Source organism: Panthera leo, chromosome C1 (assembly GCF_018350215.1).
Source record: "Panthera leo isolate Ple1 chromosome C1, P.leo_Ple1_pat1.1, whole genome shotgun sequence".
Lineage (NCBI taxonomy): Eukaryota > Metazoa > Chordata > Mammalia > Carnivora > Felidae > Panthera > Panthera leo.
The window spans coordinates 23236621-23252885 of record NC_056686.1 but is presented as its reverse complement, the minus strand read 5'-3'; the positions used below and the strand labels follow the sequence as shown (position 1 = coordinate 23252885).

Genomic DNA, 16265 nt, shown 5'->3' with positions numbered 1-16265 from the left:
AGGACTGTTCCAAGTGTGTTACACGTGTTAATTTTAATACTTGCGGCAACCTTATGATTTAGATCTGTCTTCGTTGTCCCTGTTCCAGAGGAGAGTGAGTCAGAGAGAGGTTCTCTTGCCCTGTGTCGCGTAGTCTGTGTTGACGCCGAGCTATAAATCCAGGCTTTCTGGCCCCAGAGTCTCCGCTCTTATCCCCTGTCCACTGTGGCTTTGGCCTTAAACTGGCCAAAAGCCAGGGCTTTTTAGTTGCGAGGGGCAGAGGGATAATCTTGCAGACACCAACTCGATATTGAGGTATTACTCCTCCGCATTCTGAAAACCTAGTAACAGTGTTTTCATGCCAACAAGTGTTATTGATAACAACATAATGACAGTAATAGCTATCTTTGATCACTTAACACTATGCTGGGTGTTTCTGACTGCCCCTTTCTGGAATAAAAACTCTGCAGGGTATCTTTTGTAAGGTCATGTAGTGACAGAGACGGGAGTCAAATCAGCTTGCTCGTATGGTTCCCAAATTATGCCTTCAATATTTCTTACTAGGAACCTTGATGAGCTTGAAATACTTGATGTATTTTCCCTTGCATTTAGTCTCTTGAACAACTTAAGAATTCTACCCAAGTAAATTGTAATCGGTAGTGGCACATTTATCATTATACCAACCTTAAAACAAGCATTCTCTCCAAATCTCACAGTATTGTGTTTCTCAGTTACCATTGGCTTCCTTTCTGAAAATGATGAAAATGTTAACAGAGCTCAGTGGTTTGCCCAGCAGATGGCATTTGTATGAGTTTTTCAGGATCCTTTGGAATCCATTACTTGCCAATTACCCAATTTTGTTTTGAATACCCTGTATTTCCAGTTAATATTGGGGCATTTACATAAAGAGAATGTGCCAGAATTGCTGTAATCTATGCTATAATAAAATCTGCTTGCTGTAGATGATAGTTTCTGTTAATTGTTTACTGCAAAATGCACTCAAGAAAACAATTCCTTCTCTATTCACCGTAATCACTGAGATATCAATCAACTCTCAAACACAGGGTATGTGGGAGCTCTTGTAGGGTCTGGATGTTTTTAGTTACAAGTGGCAGTTTCTCCTCCTCAAAGTATGGCTGCATGGTGGTGAGAATCACAAACTAATGTCATGCGGAATGGTTGGTATTTACACATGCTGGATATTTATGGATACGGTACGTGAGCATTGAATGAGTTACATGTCATGTTAAAAACATGAAGCGAGGAGAAGTCAGATGGAATGTCAGTGAGTACTGTTTTTGGTTAATAAGAGAACTTCAAGAGTTCTGTTCTGAGCACACTGTCTTTATCTCCCTAGCTCCCCATGTTACGGTGCCTTGCTAATAACGGGTGCTCAAAAAATGTTTCTTGAATGAATGATTTTGTTTACAGCAGGGCAGAGAAGTGTAGACAGAAGAGACTAGCATGAACAGTGCCTGAGATGTCAAATATTTCAAAAGGTTTGAGGCTAGGAAGATTCCAGAGACCCACTGAAGACACAGATATTTAAGTGAAGCTATAAGGTATTTTTACAGCCTTGTAAAAAATTTAAAAACAACTTTGCACTATTTTGCTATTATGTTTTCTCCCTCCTGGCTTCCCCTCTGAGGTGAACTGCCTCCTGTTGGTAGGAATACTCTGGGGCACTATCCTTAGGTAGACAGTCATGTGAAAAACAACCTGGCAAAAATCACAAGATCCCAGTTACCAGATAGTACTGATTGGCTGCCTTCCTGGAGGGATCAGGTCTTTTGATAGGTTGGTCTATAAATTCCAGTATTTCTTTTGAAGACTTGATATTTAATCAGTGCCTGTTAAAGTCGTGCTTGTCTTTTTACCAGCATCATAATGAAATTTCTTTTTTCTTTAACTTTTGAAAATAAAACAATTACTTTTGAAATCTGTACATAGTTACTTTTGATTTACTTTCATACTATAAAGACAAAGGCTAATTTTACTCTGGTCTTTAGAAAGATGAATATTTTACAAAGAGAGGTAACAGGTGAAGTTGGTCAGTATGTTCAAAATATTCACCCCCCCCTTTTTTTTTTTAAGTTTATTTATTTTGAGAGAGAGAGAGAGCACCAGCCGAAGTCAGACCTTTAACCAACTGAGCCACCCAGAGGACCCCTTTTGTTTTCTTTTTATTTAAAATTGTCTACTCATAGAAGTCTCTTCACCACCTAAGATAACATTACAAGTCCAATTCTGACGATAATTAAGCTGAGTTGGTGGGATGACATTATCTTTTAATGTCTGAAACAGGTCTCTTTATGAGGAAATCTGTTATTCAAGATCCATGGTGTCAGTTATATATCATCCAGTGATATCACCTGAGTTGTTGAAAACTCCTATAGAAAGAACAGGAGTTAGGGGGAAGTTCCTTTGTAGGGAGGTACTTTCAATAAGCACTCTGATTTCAGTGAATAAAGCTTTTCAGTGTGACTCCTTGGAAGGAGGCACATCGAGGCAATCCAGAATTCTTTCTTTGTACCAGTGCTATTCGTACTGAAATGTATGACCATTTTAGTCAGTGTTGTATCCTTAGTTCCTCGCACAGTGCCTAGCAGGTATTATTTGTCTCCTGATGTTTGTGGAACGAATGAGTGAATGATTGGCTTTGTATTAAGGTAGAATTTGGGGATATTCTTGGTGTCAGGGTCTTTGTACTCCTTTCCTTTTCTTGGGAATGAAGAAGTGTGCTAGGTCTGGGATGCCTGGGTGGCTCGGTCGGTTAAGTGTCTGACTTCGGCTCAGGTCATGATCTCGCAGTTTGTGAGTTCGAGCCCCGCGCCGGGCTCTGTGCTGACAGCTCGGAGCTTGGGGCCTGCTTCGGATTCTGTGTCTACCTGTCTCTGTGCCCCTCCCCTGTTCATGCACGCACACACGCTCTCTTTCTCTCTCTCTCTCTCAAAAATAAACAAACATAAAAAAAAAATTTAAGAAGCGTGCTAGGTCTGAGCTCATAATCCAAGCTTTGTTAGTAGCAGCTATATTTCTGTTGTTTGATTTCCTACACATAAAGAATAGGAAACTGGAGGGCTCCCAGAAGTTGGCAGCTGTCCGATTTCATCATTATGATAAGCCACTAGTCGAGAAAGGTATCCAGTAAATATCATTTCCCCAGGAAGAGGCAGCCAAGGATGAAATGAACACTTCTCATTTTCCTTTCCAAAATGTGAGTAGGTGAGGAGTAATTCAAAGTGTCTGTGGGGTTCTCAGAAGAACTGAGGAGAGGTAACAGCACGAGGGGCAGTGTGGTGGGTCGTTTTGTGGTAGCTTTAATGTGTGAGTGTGCCTGGGATCAGGCAGGACCCTTGGCCTGTTGGCAGCCATTAGGTCGTTTGTATGTATGTTTGTGCTCTGGGGACACCTCGCCCGGGGAGTGGGAACTGGGTGCACCGAATGGAGGTAAAGAAAGACCCGGGAAGCAGAACTCTGAAGCGTCACGATACCATCGGAGTGGGAATGGAATCGAACACAAGAACGCTTTTGTTTCAAATGCCATTCCTGAACAAGAGCTTGTCGAAGTTTTTATTCAGAGAAGGTTTAAAGTTGTCTCACGAGACCGTTTCTCTAACCTCACCGCATCCTTTTCTTTCTTCAGCTGTTCCAAAGACCTAACGCGCTCGCCGTCCAGCAGTTGACGGCCGCGCAGCAGCAGCAGTACGCACTGGCGGCGGCTCACCAGCCTCACATCGGTAGGTCCCTGGGCGCGGCTCCCGTGCCTGCGTGTGGCCCCCGCTCCAGGAGCCCCGGCGGCGCAGGCCGGGTGGGACAAAGCGCAGACAGGGCTCTCGGAGTAGATGGCCGAGGCGTTCGTCCTCTTATCCGCCTGTCTTTTAGCCACCTGCTTGATTTTTGGCAGCCTTCTAGACTTCGGCTTGTAAGCTTGCCTAGTGTCCGGGGAGTGGTCTGCCTCCGCTGTGCTGTCGGAGAACTCAGAGTCAGTCCTAAACGACAGTTGTGACCAGCATGGACTCTGTTGGTTAAGACTGGATGAAATCCATGACGTAACAACAGTTCTGTTCTTGTTAGGGTCGTCTAGACTGTGAAAATATCAACTTTTCATCTTCTTAAGTAGCAGGGAGTACCCATACGTCCATTTTCCAAGCAGCGTGTATTGATGGTCGTGAAAAGTATTTTCATTTAATGACTGGTTTTTAAAGTAGGTTTTCCCTTTTCCAGTAACATTGGTTAATGTTCTGACGTACATATTTTTATTGCCTAGACTCCCCCTCACCCAGACCTTCTTAAGGTCTCTTTGAAACAAAGTGCTATATGTGTAAACAAGTACATGTACAATTTTTTTTTTAATGCGTCAAAAGGACATGGTAGAATAGAAGGAAATCATGGGTTGAGGTGTGCTGTGGAAGGAGAGACTTGCTTCCAGCCTAAATGTCTTAAGGCGTAACGGCCTTTGCCTGGGTCTGGTTTAACTTACAGTTGTAGATGCTAGTCTTAATAAATACCCATACATTTTTCTTTGAGAAAAGCTGTCCAGAATTTTTTTTTTTTTTAATTTAGAGAGAGAGTACGAGTAGGGGAGAGGGGCAGAGGGAAAGATACAATCTTAGCTTAAGCACGCTCCATACTCAGTGTGGAGCCCGATGTGGGGCTCGATCCCACGACCCCGGGGTCATGACCTGAGCCAAAATCAAGAGTGGAATGCTCTAGGCATCCCTGGGAAATTGTTTTATTTTTGTTTATTTCTTTTTGTAAATACTTTTAAAAAAAATTTATGGGGCGCCTGGGTGGCTCAGTCGGTTGAGCATCTGACTTCGGCTCAGGTCATGATCTCACAGTCTGTGAGTTCAAGCCCCGCATCGGGCTCTGTGCTGACAGCTCAGAGCCTGGAGCCTGCTTCAGATTCTGTGTCTCCCTCTCTCTCTGCCCCTCCCCCTGCTCATGCTCTGTCTCAAAAATAAATAAAAATATTTAAAATAAATAAATAAATTTGTTTATTTATTTTGCTAGAGAGAGAGAGAGAGAGAGAGAGAGAGCTCACAAGCAGGGGAAGGGCAGAGAAAGAAGGAGAGAGGTTCCCCAAGCAGGCTCCATACTATTAGCACAGAGCCTGATGTGGGTCTCAAAGTCACAAACCTTGAGATCATGACCAGAACCAAAATCCAAGAGTCAGACGCTTAACTGACTGAGCCACCCAGATGCCTCTATCTATCTATATATCTATCTATTTATTTATAAGCGTTTCTTTATTTTTGAGAGAGAGCAAGCAAGCAAGAGCGTGAGTGGGGGAGGGGCGGGCTCTATGCCGACAGCAGTGAGCCCGACTGCAAGATCATGACCTGAGCTGAAGTCAGACACTCAACCAACGGAGCCACCCAGGGGCCCCTGGAAAATTGCTTTAAATGGAAATAAATGATTCTTTCTATCTCATGACAAAGTCTTTTAAATTGCTTTATTTTAGCCTGTTATAATTTTAATAGTCTGAGAAATTGTGCTGAATTTACAACTGCGTAACAGTTTAAATTGTTAGCAAAAGTAAAAAATAAAAATAAAAAAAGACGGGAGATAAACATCACCCTAATCTTTAGTGTAGGGATTATTTCATCTTTTCAGAGCCCTCTTTCCTTTCAATCTGTCCTTTTTTCTTTTTCTCACCTGCAGCCTGGAGTTGAGTAGCCAAACTGTGTGGGTATTTGCTAGGGTTGCGGTTTTAGTCGGGTTTGTTTTTACTGACAGGTGTGTTTTCAGCAGGTTTAGCGCCCGCTGCGTTTGTCCCCAATCCCTACATCATCAGCGCTGCTCCCCCGGGGACGGACCCCTACACGGCTGGACTGGCTGCAGCGGCGACACTAGGTGAGGTGTTCTGCTGCATGTGGGATTTTATCCCCTGCTGAAAAGTCGTGTTGGCCCGCATGCATTCTTTGTACTGGGTCCCAAATCCAAGTCTCCGGTGGAGATTTCTCTCCTGGTTTCCGGTGTTCTTTCCCTGCCAGCTGGATAGCTCTCCTTAGCTGTAACCTCAGACTCGAGCATAATCCAAAGGCAAGTTAATGAGCTGCCTCCTATGTAGGCATTTGTGATCCATGGAGACACCACTTGCTTGTAGGTATTTGGGGAATTTCTCCCCTTTCCTAGGTCTTCCTACTGCCTGTAGTCTGCCATAGTCCAGGTCCTCATACTCTTTATCTAGACTTTAGCAGCTGTTCTTACATATTGCTAATGTCCTCTCCCACCCCCACCCCCCTGATTGTTCTAGAAAACTATCTTAAACATCGATTTTAACTTCTCACCTTTCAGTTTTAACCCATCACTGATTTGATTTTTCTTTTTCTCGTGCTGTATTATCTTTAATTAAGCAACCCGTCACCGATTTCCGTCTTATCCAGCCTAACAGCACACCTCAGCTGTTAAACGTGGCTGATTATTCCAGCCTAACTGGGTGGTGGTGGTGGTGGTGGTGGTGGTGGTGGTGGTGTGCTATTCCTTGGAATCACCATTTTTAAGGAGCTGCCACGGCATTCTGAGGATTAGTGAAGACTGGAGCCCACTGTGTATAGGGATCTGATCTCTCTCGCCATGACTTGTATGTAGATATCTCTCCACGCATACCACTTTCTTCGCCTCTCCGATCAGCTATTACTGGCTCATACCACACATTCTCGCTGCACTAAATGAATTTTAGCTTGCTGCAGACACCACGCTGGTTTAGGTCTCTGTGTCTTTGCCTACTGTGGTTTCCTTAGTCCTCTATAGTAAACTCCTCCCATTCTTTGGGAATCTCATTGGCTGGCAGTGTTACCCCTTAGAAAGCCTTCCTTGGCTACCACCCCCTCCCCCATTTTTCTCTCTGTTACTTCTTATTACTTTGTGTTCATTGCTGGTGGATGTTTGAGTGAGTGGTTTTAAAACCCCCTTAAGATTGAACTCTTTCAAAAGCAGGCCTTTCTGTTACTTATCTCTGTAGCACAGTTGCTGGCACCATAATGGGGTCACACGTGTATGGTAGATTGGATTCAGTGTTAGGACGAAGTAAATGTCTTCCAAATCCCTCCAAGTCATGTTAATTGTGACTAAATATTATTGTAAGAGTCTACTTTTTATCTAGCATGCAGTTTGCCATTATGAACTCAAATGTACAGTATAGAATTTATTTATTTTTTTTAGTATTCACATTTTAGCGTGGTTTTGTTGTGTTTGAAAGACAGGAGCAAATCTTGATTTTATTTTATTTTTTATTTTTATCATTTATTGTCAAGTTAGCTAACATACAGTGTAGTCTTGGCTTCGGGAGTAGAGTCCCGTGATGCATCATTTCCACACAACAGCCACTGCTCATCTCAACAAGTGCCCTCTGCGATGCCATCGCCCGTTTTCCTCACCCCCCCAAGCTCCCACCACCATCACCCCTCAGTTTGTTCTCTGTACTTAGGAGTCTCTCATGGTTTGCCTCCCTCTCTGTGTGTAACTTACTTTTCCTTCCCTTCCCCTATGGTCTTCTGTTAAGTTTCTCAAATTCCACACATGAGTGAAAACGTGTGATATCTGTCTTTCTCTGACCAACTTATTTCACTTAGCGTAATACCCTCCAGTGCCATCCATGTTGTTGCAAATAGCATGTGTTTTGATGGATATGTATGTAGTATAGTTCCTCTGTCCCCCTCACCTTTGGGGTAGTACAAGTCTCTTTCTAGCAGAACGAGCTACGTAACCACCATTCATTTTTATTCAGCCCTTATTAACCATTCGCCAGACATTATGCCGAGTGCTTTTGTTTCATACGAGTTGTTGGAGGATGATTTTACAGATTAGGAATTTGGGGCTCAGAGAGCTCCTTTTTTCAAAGGTCACACTATTTAAATATCACACAGTTGGGGTTTGAACCAGGTCTAACTCAGAGTCCATGCATGCACTTTACTGTCGTGTCCAGTGCCCGTGCTATCTTGAATTGCCTTCTCTGTACTTTCTTTCCTTTGCTAACTTACTGTATGTTATTTGAAACAAAGAACTAGTTTTAGGGAAGACACACTTGTCCTCCTTGAGATCATAGTTTTGTGATGAGGGTCTTGATCGTTGTATTCATCCCTAAGCCAGACTGAAAAAGACTTGAGCTCTTTCACACAGAACCAGAAATGTTAACCACCTCAACTACGAAACCGCATACGCGTGTGGGGTGTTCGTCACACAGGAATTGGAGCAGGCATCCTGATGAGCCCAGCTCAATTGATGATGCACCCTGGGGGTATTTTCCTAAATGCAGTCAGAGGCCATGTGACCAGGGACAGCAGTAGAAATGCTAGTTGAGAGAACTTAGAGGGTCGTATAAAAGTTGATGGTAGCAGCAGTCTGCGCACAGCTGAAGGTGGTTTTGTTGACTTTTGGTGGAGACTGTCATCGCAGGTTGCAGTCCAACCTTTCGCCCTGGATGTGGCAACACCCTCACCCTTATGATAGCCATTCGTAGGTGAGGAAACTAAGGCATAGGTAAGGTCTCACTGTTGTTTCCTCTTTCGTTCTTTTCGGTAAATGTCCAAGACCACCCCATTTTGTAAACGCTAGTCAGATGAGTTTGGGTATGGTGTCTTAGACTATGCAGGTTCTGAGGCGTTAAAAGGTTTTCATTACCCTTTTGCTTATTATAAAAAAGTTGCTCATACTGTAACCTAGCTTTTCTAAGCAGCAGCATCTTTATTTTGCACCCAGATGTCATATTTCACAGTGGGCAGCCTTATAAACAGAGCTGCTTTTTGGCTAAGCCCACAGGTACAGAAAATACCAAATTAGAAATGTCAGAGCAATGTTGGGCAGGGATGTAATTTGACTCATTTGTATTTTAGAAGCTTAAAACTGGGAAACAAAACACACGTTCCAGTTTATTTTGATTTAATGAAATATATGTTTCTACAGGATTAGCTACTGTGTCAGAATAGATACATTTGAAATAGCTCTTTGGAACTCTGTCTAAAGGCACTGTTGTTATTCAGTCAGGTTGCAAATATTTTAAGTTCTGTGCTTTAAGAAACTTCTCACTGGAGATGTGTTTCAGCAGATGTGAGAAGCTGGCTCCGAGCCCTGGTCTTGTTGGCACAGTGCAGCTTTGGTGTTTCTTGCTGCCATCTTCGGGGAATCTGTGGTTTAGACACCTGCCCCACCCAGGCTGCTGTCTGCTAGCTCTGTTACCTCTGTGTTGCCTCCCCCAAAGAAGGTGAACAGATCATTTAGATTGAAGCAGAATGCTTAGTTTTGTTTAGGATACTCAGCAGGTCTGTAAGAACTCAAGGTTTTGTTCCTGTTTCTTTTCAGCGGTGACTTAGGTTCAAAATTTCATGTATCAGTGTCTGAATGTAGTTGTGTTGACTGACTTCCAAAACAGGAATGGGAGAACCAAGCCTCTTAGAAATTGAGCGGTGGAGGTTCAGTGGCGTGTCTGGGTCACGTTGTGAGAGACTGGTGGATTTTCCTGCTTCGGGAGTTAATGGAGCAGCATGGCCCCTGTCCCTGACAGTCACCTTGGGTGCCATCCTTAACCATTGAGAGCAGGGTACCCTTAATTTTTTGTTGTCTTCCTTCACTTGACGCACACAGACTCTCCATTTATTTCCCTTCAAATAACAAACTTGGTCTCTGTCTATCCCGTGTCCTTTCTTTCTCAGGGAAGCATAGGCCTTTTTGTCTTCTTCCTGACCCAGCACCCGTTCCTCTGTTCTTAAACCCAACCTTTCTGACTTTGATCAGTTATTCTCCCTTTTTAAAATGTTTTGTCCTTCATTAGCTTCTTCCTCTTGGCCTGGAGTATATTACAGGCTTTAGAAGACTTTTATAAAAATATAAAAACATTTTCTGTTTTTTAAAAAACAATCTACGATCAGCTAGAATGAATCTGTATGTTTTTTTTTTCTTTTAATTTTTTTTAACGTTTATTTTTTGAGAGAGGGAGACAGAGCGTGAGTGGGGGAGGGGCAGAGAGAGAGAGAGAGAGAGAGAGAGAGAGAGACGGAATCCGAAGCAGGCTTCAGGCTCTGAGCACAGAACCCATTGTGGGGCTCGAACTCATGAACCGTGAGATCATGACCTGAGCTGAAGTTGGATGCTTAACCGGCTGAGCCACCCAGGTGCCCCTGAATCCATATATTCTTAATATTTCATGGTAGGATCTGTTGAGTCTGACTTAGCCTTTGGAAACTCTGAGTGGATTCTGACTGGTCTGAACTTCCTTACCTGTCTCTTGATATCTTTAGGCCCGGCTGTGGTCCCTCACCAGTATTATGGAGTCACTCCCTGGGGAGTCTACCCTGCCAGTCTTTTCCAGCAGCAAGCGGCTGCCGCCGCGGCAGCGACTAATTCTGCAAATCAGCAGACTACCCCACAGGCTCAGCAAGGGCAGCAGCAGGTAAGTGTAAAGAGAATTTACCCATCTAAGTGTGCATTTGAGTCCTTGGCTATCATTAACATGTAATGATACTCCTGCTAGAGAAATGCTGTGAATGGGTGAGTGCCCTCCTGCGCATGTTACCTGGGTTCAGGCTCAGACTCAGCAGGGCTCACCGAATGCCTTGTATTCGCAGGTTCTTGGCCTGTGTGACTAGGTAAGATCATGAGATTGGGCACGAGAAGACTGTAGAGAATCGTGTGGTTGAGGGTCCGCGCTTAGCAAGTGGCAAAGCGAGTACTGCTTTCCGCCACACGGAGTCTGCTTCTAGACGCCGTTCTCAGAGTTCTTCTGCCTGCCCGAGGGCAGCTTGCCACCAAAGGGGACGTACTTGTTCTCCGGACTGCCTGTTGAGAACACCAGCTGAATTGGATAGAAATCTGTGACCCTATTGTACCTTTTAACTCAGAGTAAGAAGAGCTTTTTAATGAGTTGGGAAAGAAACTGAGTATGCCCTTTCGTTTTGAATAGGCCATTTTCTCCTGCTTACTAGAGAAACACCTGTTTATTGCTGAAAATTGTGGTAAATTAGAAAACTCGAAGAAAAAAATGCCTCTTGTGAGGAAAAAAACAATATTAATGTTTGGTATTTGTCATTCTAGCTTTATTATTTAACTTCTGATAAAGTCAGGGTTATGCTCTCCACACGGTTTTGAGTTTTTACACTTTTCCATATTATTTAATGCTTTTTAGAAATATTTGCTAGCTATATTTAAATGTATCAGAGTATTCCAGTCTTTTGTTCTCACCAGTTTAACGTTTTTATTTATTTTTGAGACAGAGGGACACAGAGCATGAGCACAGGGGAGGGCCAGAGAGAGAGGGAGACACAGAATCTGAAACAGGCTCCAGGCTCTGAGCCATCAGCACAGAGCCCAACACAGGGCGCGAACTCACGGACCACGAGATCATGACCTGAGCCAAAGTCGGACGCTTAACTGACTGAGTCACCCAGGCGTCCCATGTTTTCGCCAGTTTATTACTATTATTTGATATTTAGCTTAGCAGTATTTTGATGTTATAAAAAAGATGGACTGATATCCTTTGTATAAGTGTCTGATTATTTCCATGGAGTAAATTCCTAGAAATGGAGTTTTTTTTTTTTTTCTGTGCAAATAAAATGAACAGTTAGGCTTTGATACACATTGTCAAAGCCGTCTTTTGAGGCAAAACACCATATGTGATACGATGCAAACAAGAATGGTTTTTACTAGTCTCACTAAGAGAGTATGTATTTAATATTTTAGATTCCGTAAAGTTATAGAAAAACTCAGATCTTAAAATTCTAGCCAATTCATCATTTTCCAGTAAGATCAGTCATTTTACCGTAAGATAAATTTTTGGAAGCTGATGCATGATTTTCTTTGCAAGGGTACAATTCTTGCACCAGGATATGTAAGGGAATTTAACAGATAATTTGTTGACATAATGGGTGATCCCTGTTAATAAGCCTCATAGCTTACTCTTTGTGGATAGTCAGTACTTATTTGTATGATGATCTTTATGTTTAAATGGCTGCCAAATAATCGTGGATTTGGAAGACAGAAGTAATTGCTACGTTTTCAAAGTAGTTCTAGCAGAGTGCGCAAGAAAAATAGTAGGAACTACTTGTTGAAAGCTTTTTGCTTAAAATTAAGTGCTTAAAAAAATAAAGCTGAGTGTTCCACATAGGATTTCTTTTGCTTATTCTAATTCTGATAGATTATATGATTTCCCTACATAAGATTGAGGAAATGGAATTTGTGTGGCCAGGGTCACACATATATTGTTGAGATTTGAACACAAATCTGTAATTCACAACTTGTGTTATTTTCTGACCGTGTTGTGATATTCAGAGTTCCGGAAAACCTGAGGCCTGGCCTTTGTTTTCCTGTGGCCTGGTTGCACCTAGAGGTCAAGGAGCACAGCTGTTCTGTATTCAGAGAGTCTGTCTCCTGAGCTGTCAAATGGGCATGGCAGTCATTTGCATTTCAGGGATTTCTGTCACCCACAGTTGCAGACCCTACCGAGGAAAGATTATTCACACTGCTTTTTACTTTTTAATGAGCAGCCATAGTTCAGTTCCAAAGTTATTTTGTCAGTTTCTGTTTCGGTCATTTTAGGAAAAAACAGTTTTGTTGGTGAAGTCCTTTGTCATAGTCCTTGAAACGAGAGGCCCTTTTTAAACTTTGCTTTTGACCTTTTTGGCCTTTATGTTTTAATCAGAAAGCATTTGTTGTGTTCTAGGCATGGTAACTGTTCCACACCTAATTGCTGGAACTTTCTGCACAGGCAGTGACATTCCAGCTACTCCATCATACTTCTGATTCCTTTTTCATCCTTTTTGAAGGTTCCTTTGACACCTGATAAAATTTTTGTTCTTTTCTATTTTAAGCGTTTGCTAAAGAAAAACTCCTTGTGTGTTGGGTTGAAGCCAAGGACGTGTTGGCAAACCTGGCAGTGATTTGGTGTTAGATACTGCATTTTGAGAGAGAAGCGTTGAGATTTAAAAAAAAAAAAAAAAAAAATTAATGTTTATTTATTTTGAGGGAGAGAGAGACAGAGTGTGAGTAGGGGAGGGGCAGAGAGAGAGGGAGACGCAGAATCCGAAGCAGGCTCCAGGCTCTGAGCTGTCAGCACAGAGGGCGACGCAGGGCTTGAACTCACGGACCGTGAGATCATGACCTGAGCCGAAGTCAGATGCTTAACCAACTGAGCCACCCAGGCGCCACTAGAGAGAAGAATTTAGAATGGCTTCTGAACTTTCTAGAATGGAGGAGACTCTGTAGATGATAATTTTACCGAGCATGGTGAACTATAGAAGGATGAATGATTATTAATAAAGATATCCCCATTGAGCATCTCCTTGAGTATTAGGTATTGGTAGATCTCAAATGCTGTATTTAAATTGGTACCTTTTAAAAGAAATTTGAATTTAACAGCTTTTACATCATAAAGAGAGATAGTAAGCTAACTCCAAGGATAGTGTTTTACAAAGTAATTTTTGTGATTTTGTTAGATGTTAAAATGTTACTTATAAATTTTATACATGTGTTTCCATAAAATCCAGACTTGATAGCTACTGATGAAATTAAAATATATACATATTGGCAGTGGACCTAAGAACTTTGATTAGTCATCAGGGCCCCACACAGTTTTCTAGAGACTGGACATAAAGGAAACAACGTTTCTCTCATTAAAACGGGGCTCAATAGTCTGGACTACCTCTTTTTTCAGGCACATTGTCCATTCCCCTGTCCCCTGACCTTTCCTACAACTCCTAACCAAACATAAGCCTAGTTCATAATGCCCAATGATAATGATGGTTTCGTTGATGTTGTATTAGTTCTTGAACTATTAGTATTTGCCATATATGTGTACATGCTGTTTACTTTTCCTAGAGTGACAGCTCTTCTGGATCTTGGTGCAAACACTCCGCTGGGCAACCTCCTTTGACTCTTCTGTGTGGATTAAAGCACTCTTTCTCTTGGAAAGTCTGTTAGATTCCTTAGGTCACAAATAAATATTTCGATAGTAATTAGCTATTGGTTATTGATTATCTCCTGGGTACCAGGTATTGTGCCTTGCAGAAATTAATTCGAATGCTCCCAACATATTTGCAGGATCAGCTGTTACCCTTAACTAATTTTACAGAGAAGGAAATAAGAGACTGGGAGTAAATTGTCTACACATCTCTTCTTGCCAGTGTGGATGGTGTTGTTTCTCTTATGCTCATTTAATAAATAGCTAGTGGTGTTTCTCTTTTATATTGTTTACCCAGTGGTAGTACCAAGAATAATCTGTACCCAGGTTCCTGACCATATGTCTAACTTTTATAAATAGCAAAGTGATAGTGAAAGTGATCCGAGAAGAACTTTGCCTTTGGAAAACATTGCAAAACGCATTTTATAATTTTAGCCTCGGTCTGTGGGTTTTGCATTTTTACTTGAGCATATAGATCACGTGGAGTAGATTCTTCAGAGCATTCAGAAAAAGAATGATTACCAGCATTTTGGTGCCCATGTTTCATTAATAAAAAGTAGATCCTTCATCACAGTGGCAGAACTGGTGTTCTGTACTGAAATGGCAGTGTTCTTGACACGTCTCCATTTAGATTGCTGTCTGTTGTGAAATTTATGAGAGGAGAAATAGAAACAGCTCAGAGGCCTCCTAAATCCAGTCCTGGTGAGCTCATTTGGGACCATTTGGGCCTTGTTGAATACCAATAGTGTTATAGGGTAGAGAAGATGTTCTTATATTCTATAAAGGAAATACAGACTTTTTGGGGTGGGTGGGTGTGTGTGTGTGTGTGTGTGTGTGTGTGTGTGTGTGTGTTCCCCTTTAGACACAGCTATTTTAGTCTAATTATGTGGGTAAATTACCTCTGTTTACCTATCTAAACTCCCCTTCCCACTCCATCCTCCTCCTCCTCCTCCTCCTCCTCCTCCTCCTCCTCCTCCTCCTCCTCCTCCTCCTCCTCCTCCTCCTCCTCCTCCTCGATGCACTTTTTGTCAGAGCACTGACACTGTGTTTAGACTTAATTATCTGTCTTCGTTCACTGGAATGAAAGCTTTAAGAGGGCAGGGGCTTTGTTTGTCTTGTTTGTTGCCTTGTCTCTAGTACCTGCCAGATGGAAGGCATTAAGTATTTGATTAATGAATCCTCACTTTTATAGGCTTTTGGCTGCTTGTAAAGGTAATAATGTTTAAGAGTGGTAGAATGAGATTTCATTCAATGAAATGCTGTTAATTGAACTTTTATCCTAACAGCCATGCCATATAAAACATTATAGGAGAAATGGTTTACAACTACCAATTTAAAAAAGTTGACCCAACTTAAGCACACGGTGGGTCTTAGGTATTTCCAATGAGAAGAAAGTAGTTGATTTATTTCTGTCTCCCAGGTTCTCCGTGGAGGAGCCAGCCAGCGTCCTTTGACCCCAAATCAGAACCAGCAGGGACAGCAAACAGATCCACTAGTGGCAGCTGCAGCAGTGAATTCTGCCCTTGCTTTTGGACAAGGACTGGCTGCAGGCATGCCAGGTGAGGCTGCATTGTTGTTCCTCATGCTTTGAGGGAAAAAACAGTCTGCTTGTTGGGGGAGACTGAGAGGAAAACAGGCGGTACTTTCGGCTTGCGTAGTAGACTTGTCACGATTTGGGGACTGGCAGGGATGACATACACTTGCCCTCACTTAGACCATCGTTCGTTGATGAGAGCACCTGATTGTTCTGAGCCAGTCTTAATCTTACACGTGTCTCTCCACACACTGCTTGGAGTATGCCGTTGTCCTTTGGTGGTGATCTGTTTTGTCCCTTGGGATTGGGGATGATGGAAGGAGTGGGCAGGCTACTTTGGCGTCACTCCCAGGTTTTAGTCTTTATGCTGATGTCTTTGAACAGTATTACGGAAGAAGTTCCTAGTGTTCCTTGATGGGGCCATCCCTTACGTTTCTGGGATTTCTCCTGAGCCGACAGCAGAGGTGCTTTGTGGTTCCCTACCTGTGGTTGATCTTCACCTCGAGCAGATGTTATTCTTGGCTCACTGTCACCTGGTCCTGTTCTTTGCACAGGTTGGAAGTAATTTGTGCTTCTTCCTTTGAAACAGGTCCTTGTGAGACCTCAGCATAAATTTATGGATTCTTACTGATCATGGAGCATAGCCACATTAACTGATCTACTTAGGAATTCACCGAGTAACTTTGACCTGCATCATTTGTTGTACGAGTTACTAAGCATTCAGCTTTTATTGAGAAGTCACCTGTAATGTCTCCTGTGGCTCAATAGGATTTGGAGATTCCATGAGGTGCCGAAAGCTCCTATTATTTGAAGTGTGTCTAGGTTTTACCTGGTAACTTGCAGGGTATTTGTGCTCAG

General features: G+C 42.5%; 1 protein-coding gene and 1 non-coding gene across 2 annotated transcripts in view; both read left to right on the top strand.

The window, feature by feature from the left end:
- The window catches only part of PUM1 (pumilio RNA binding family member 1), a 133003-nt gene that overhangs the window by 78803 nt on the left and 37935 nt on the right, over window positions 1-16265 (top strand). The window contains 4 exon segments of the mRNA XM_042952319.1: window positions 3626-3719; window positions 5734-5838; window positions 10221-10372; window positions 15294-15432. Coding sequence (XP_042808253.1) covers window positions 3626-3719; window positions 5734-5838; window positions 10221-10372; window positions 15294-15432 — 490 coding nt within the window.
- Window positions 15553-15630, top strand: LOC122229045. The gene has a single exon (XR_006206907.1). It is a non-coding gene; the product is annotated as a small nucleolar RNA SNORD103/SNORD85 (small nucleolar RNA).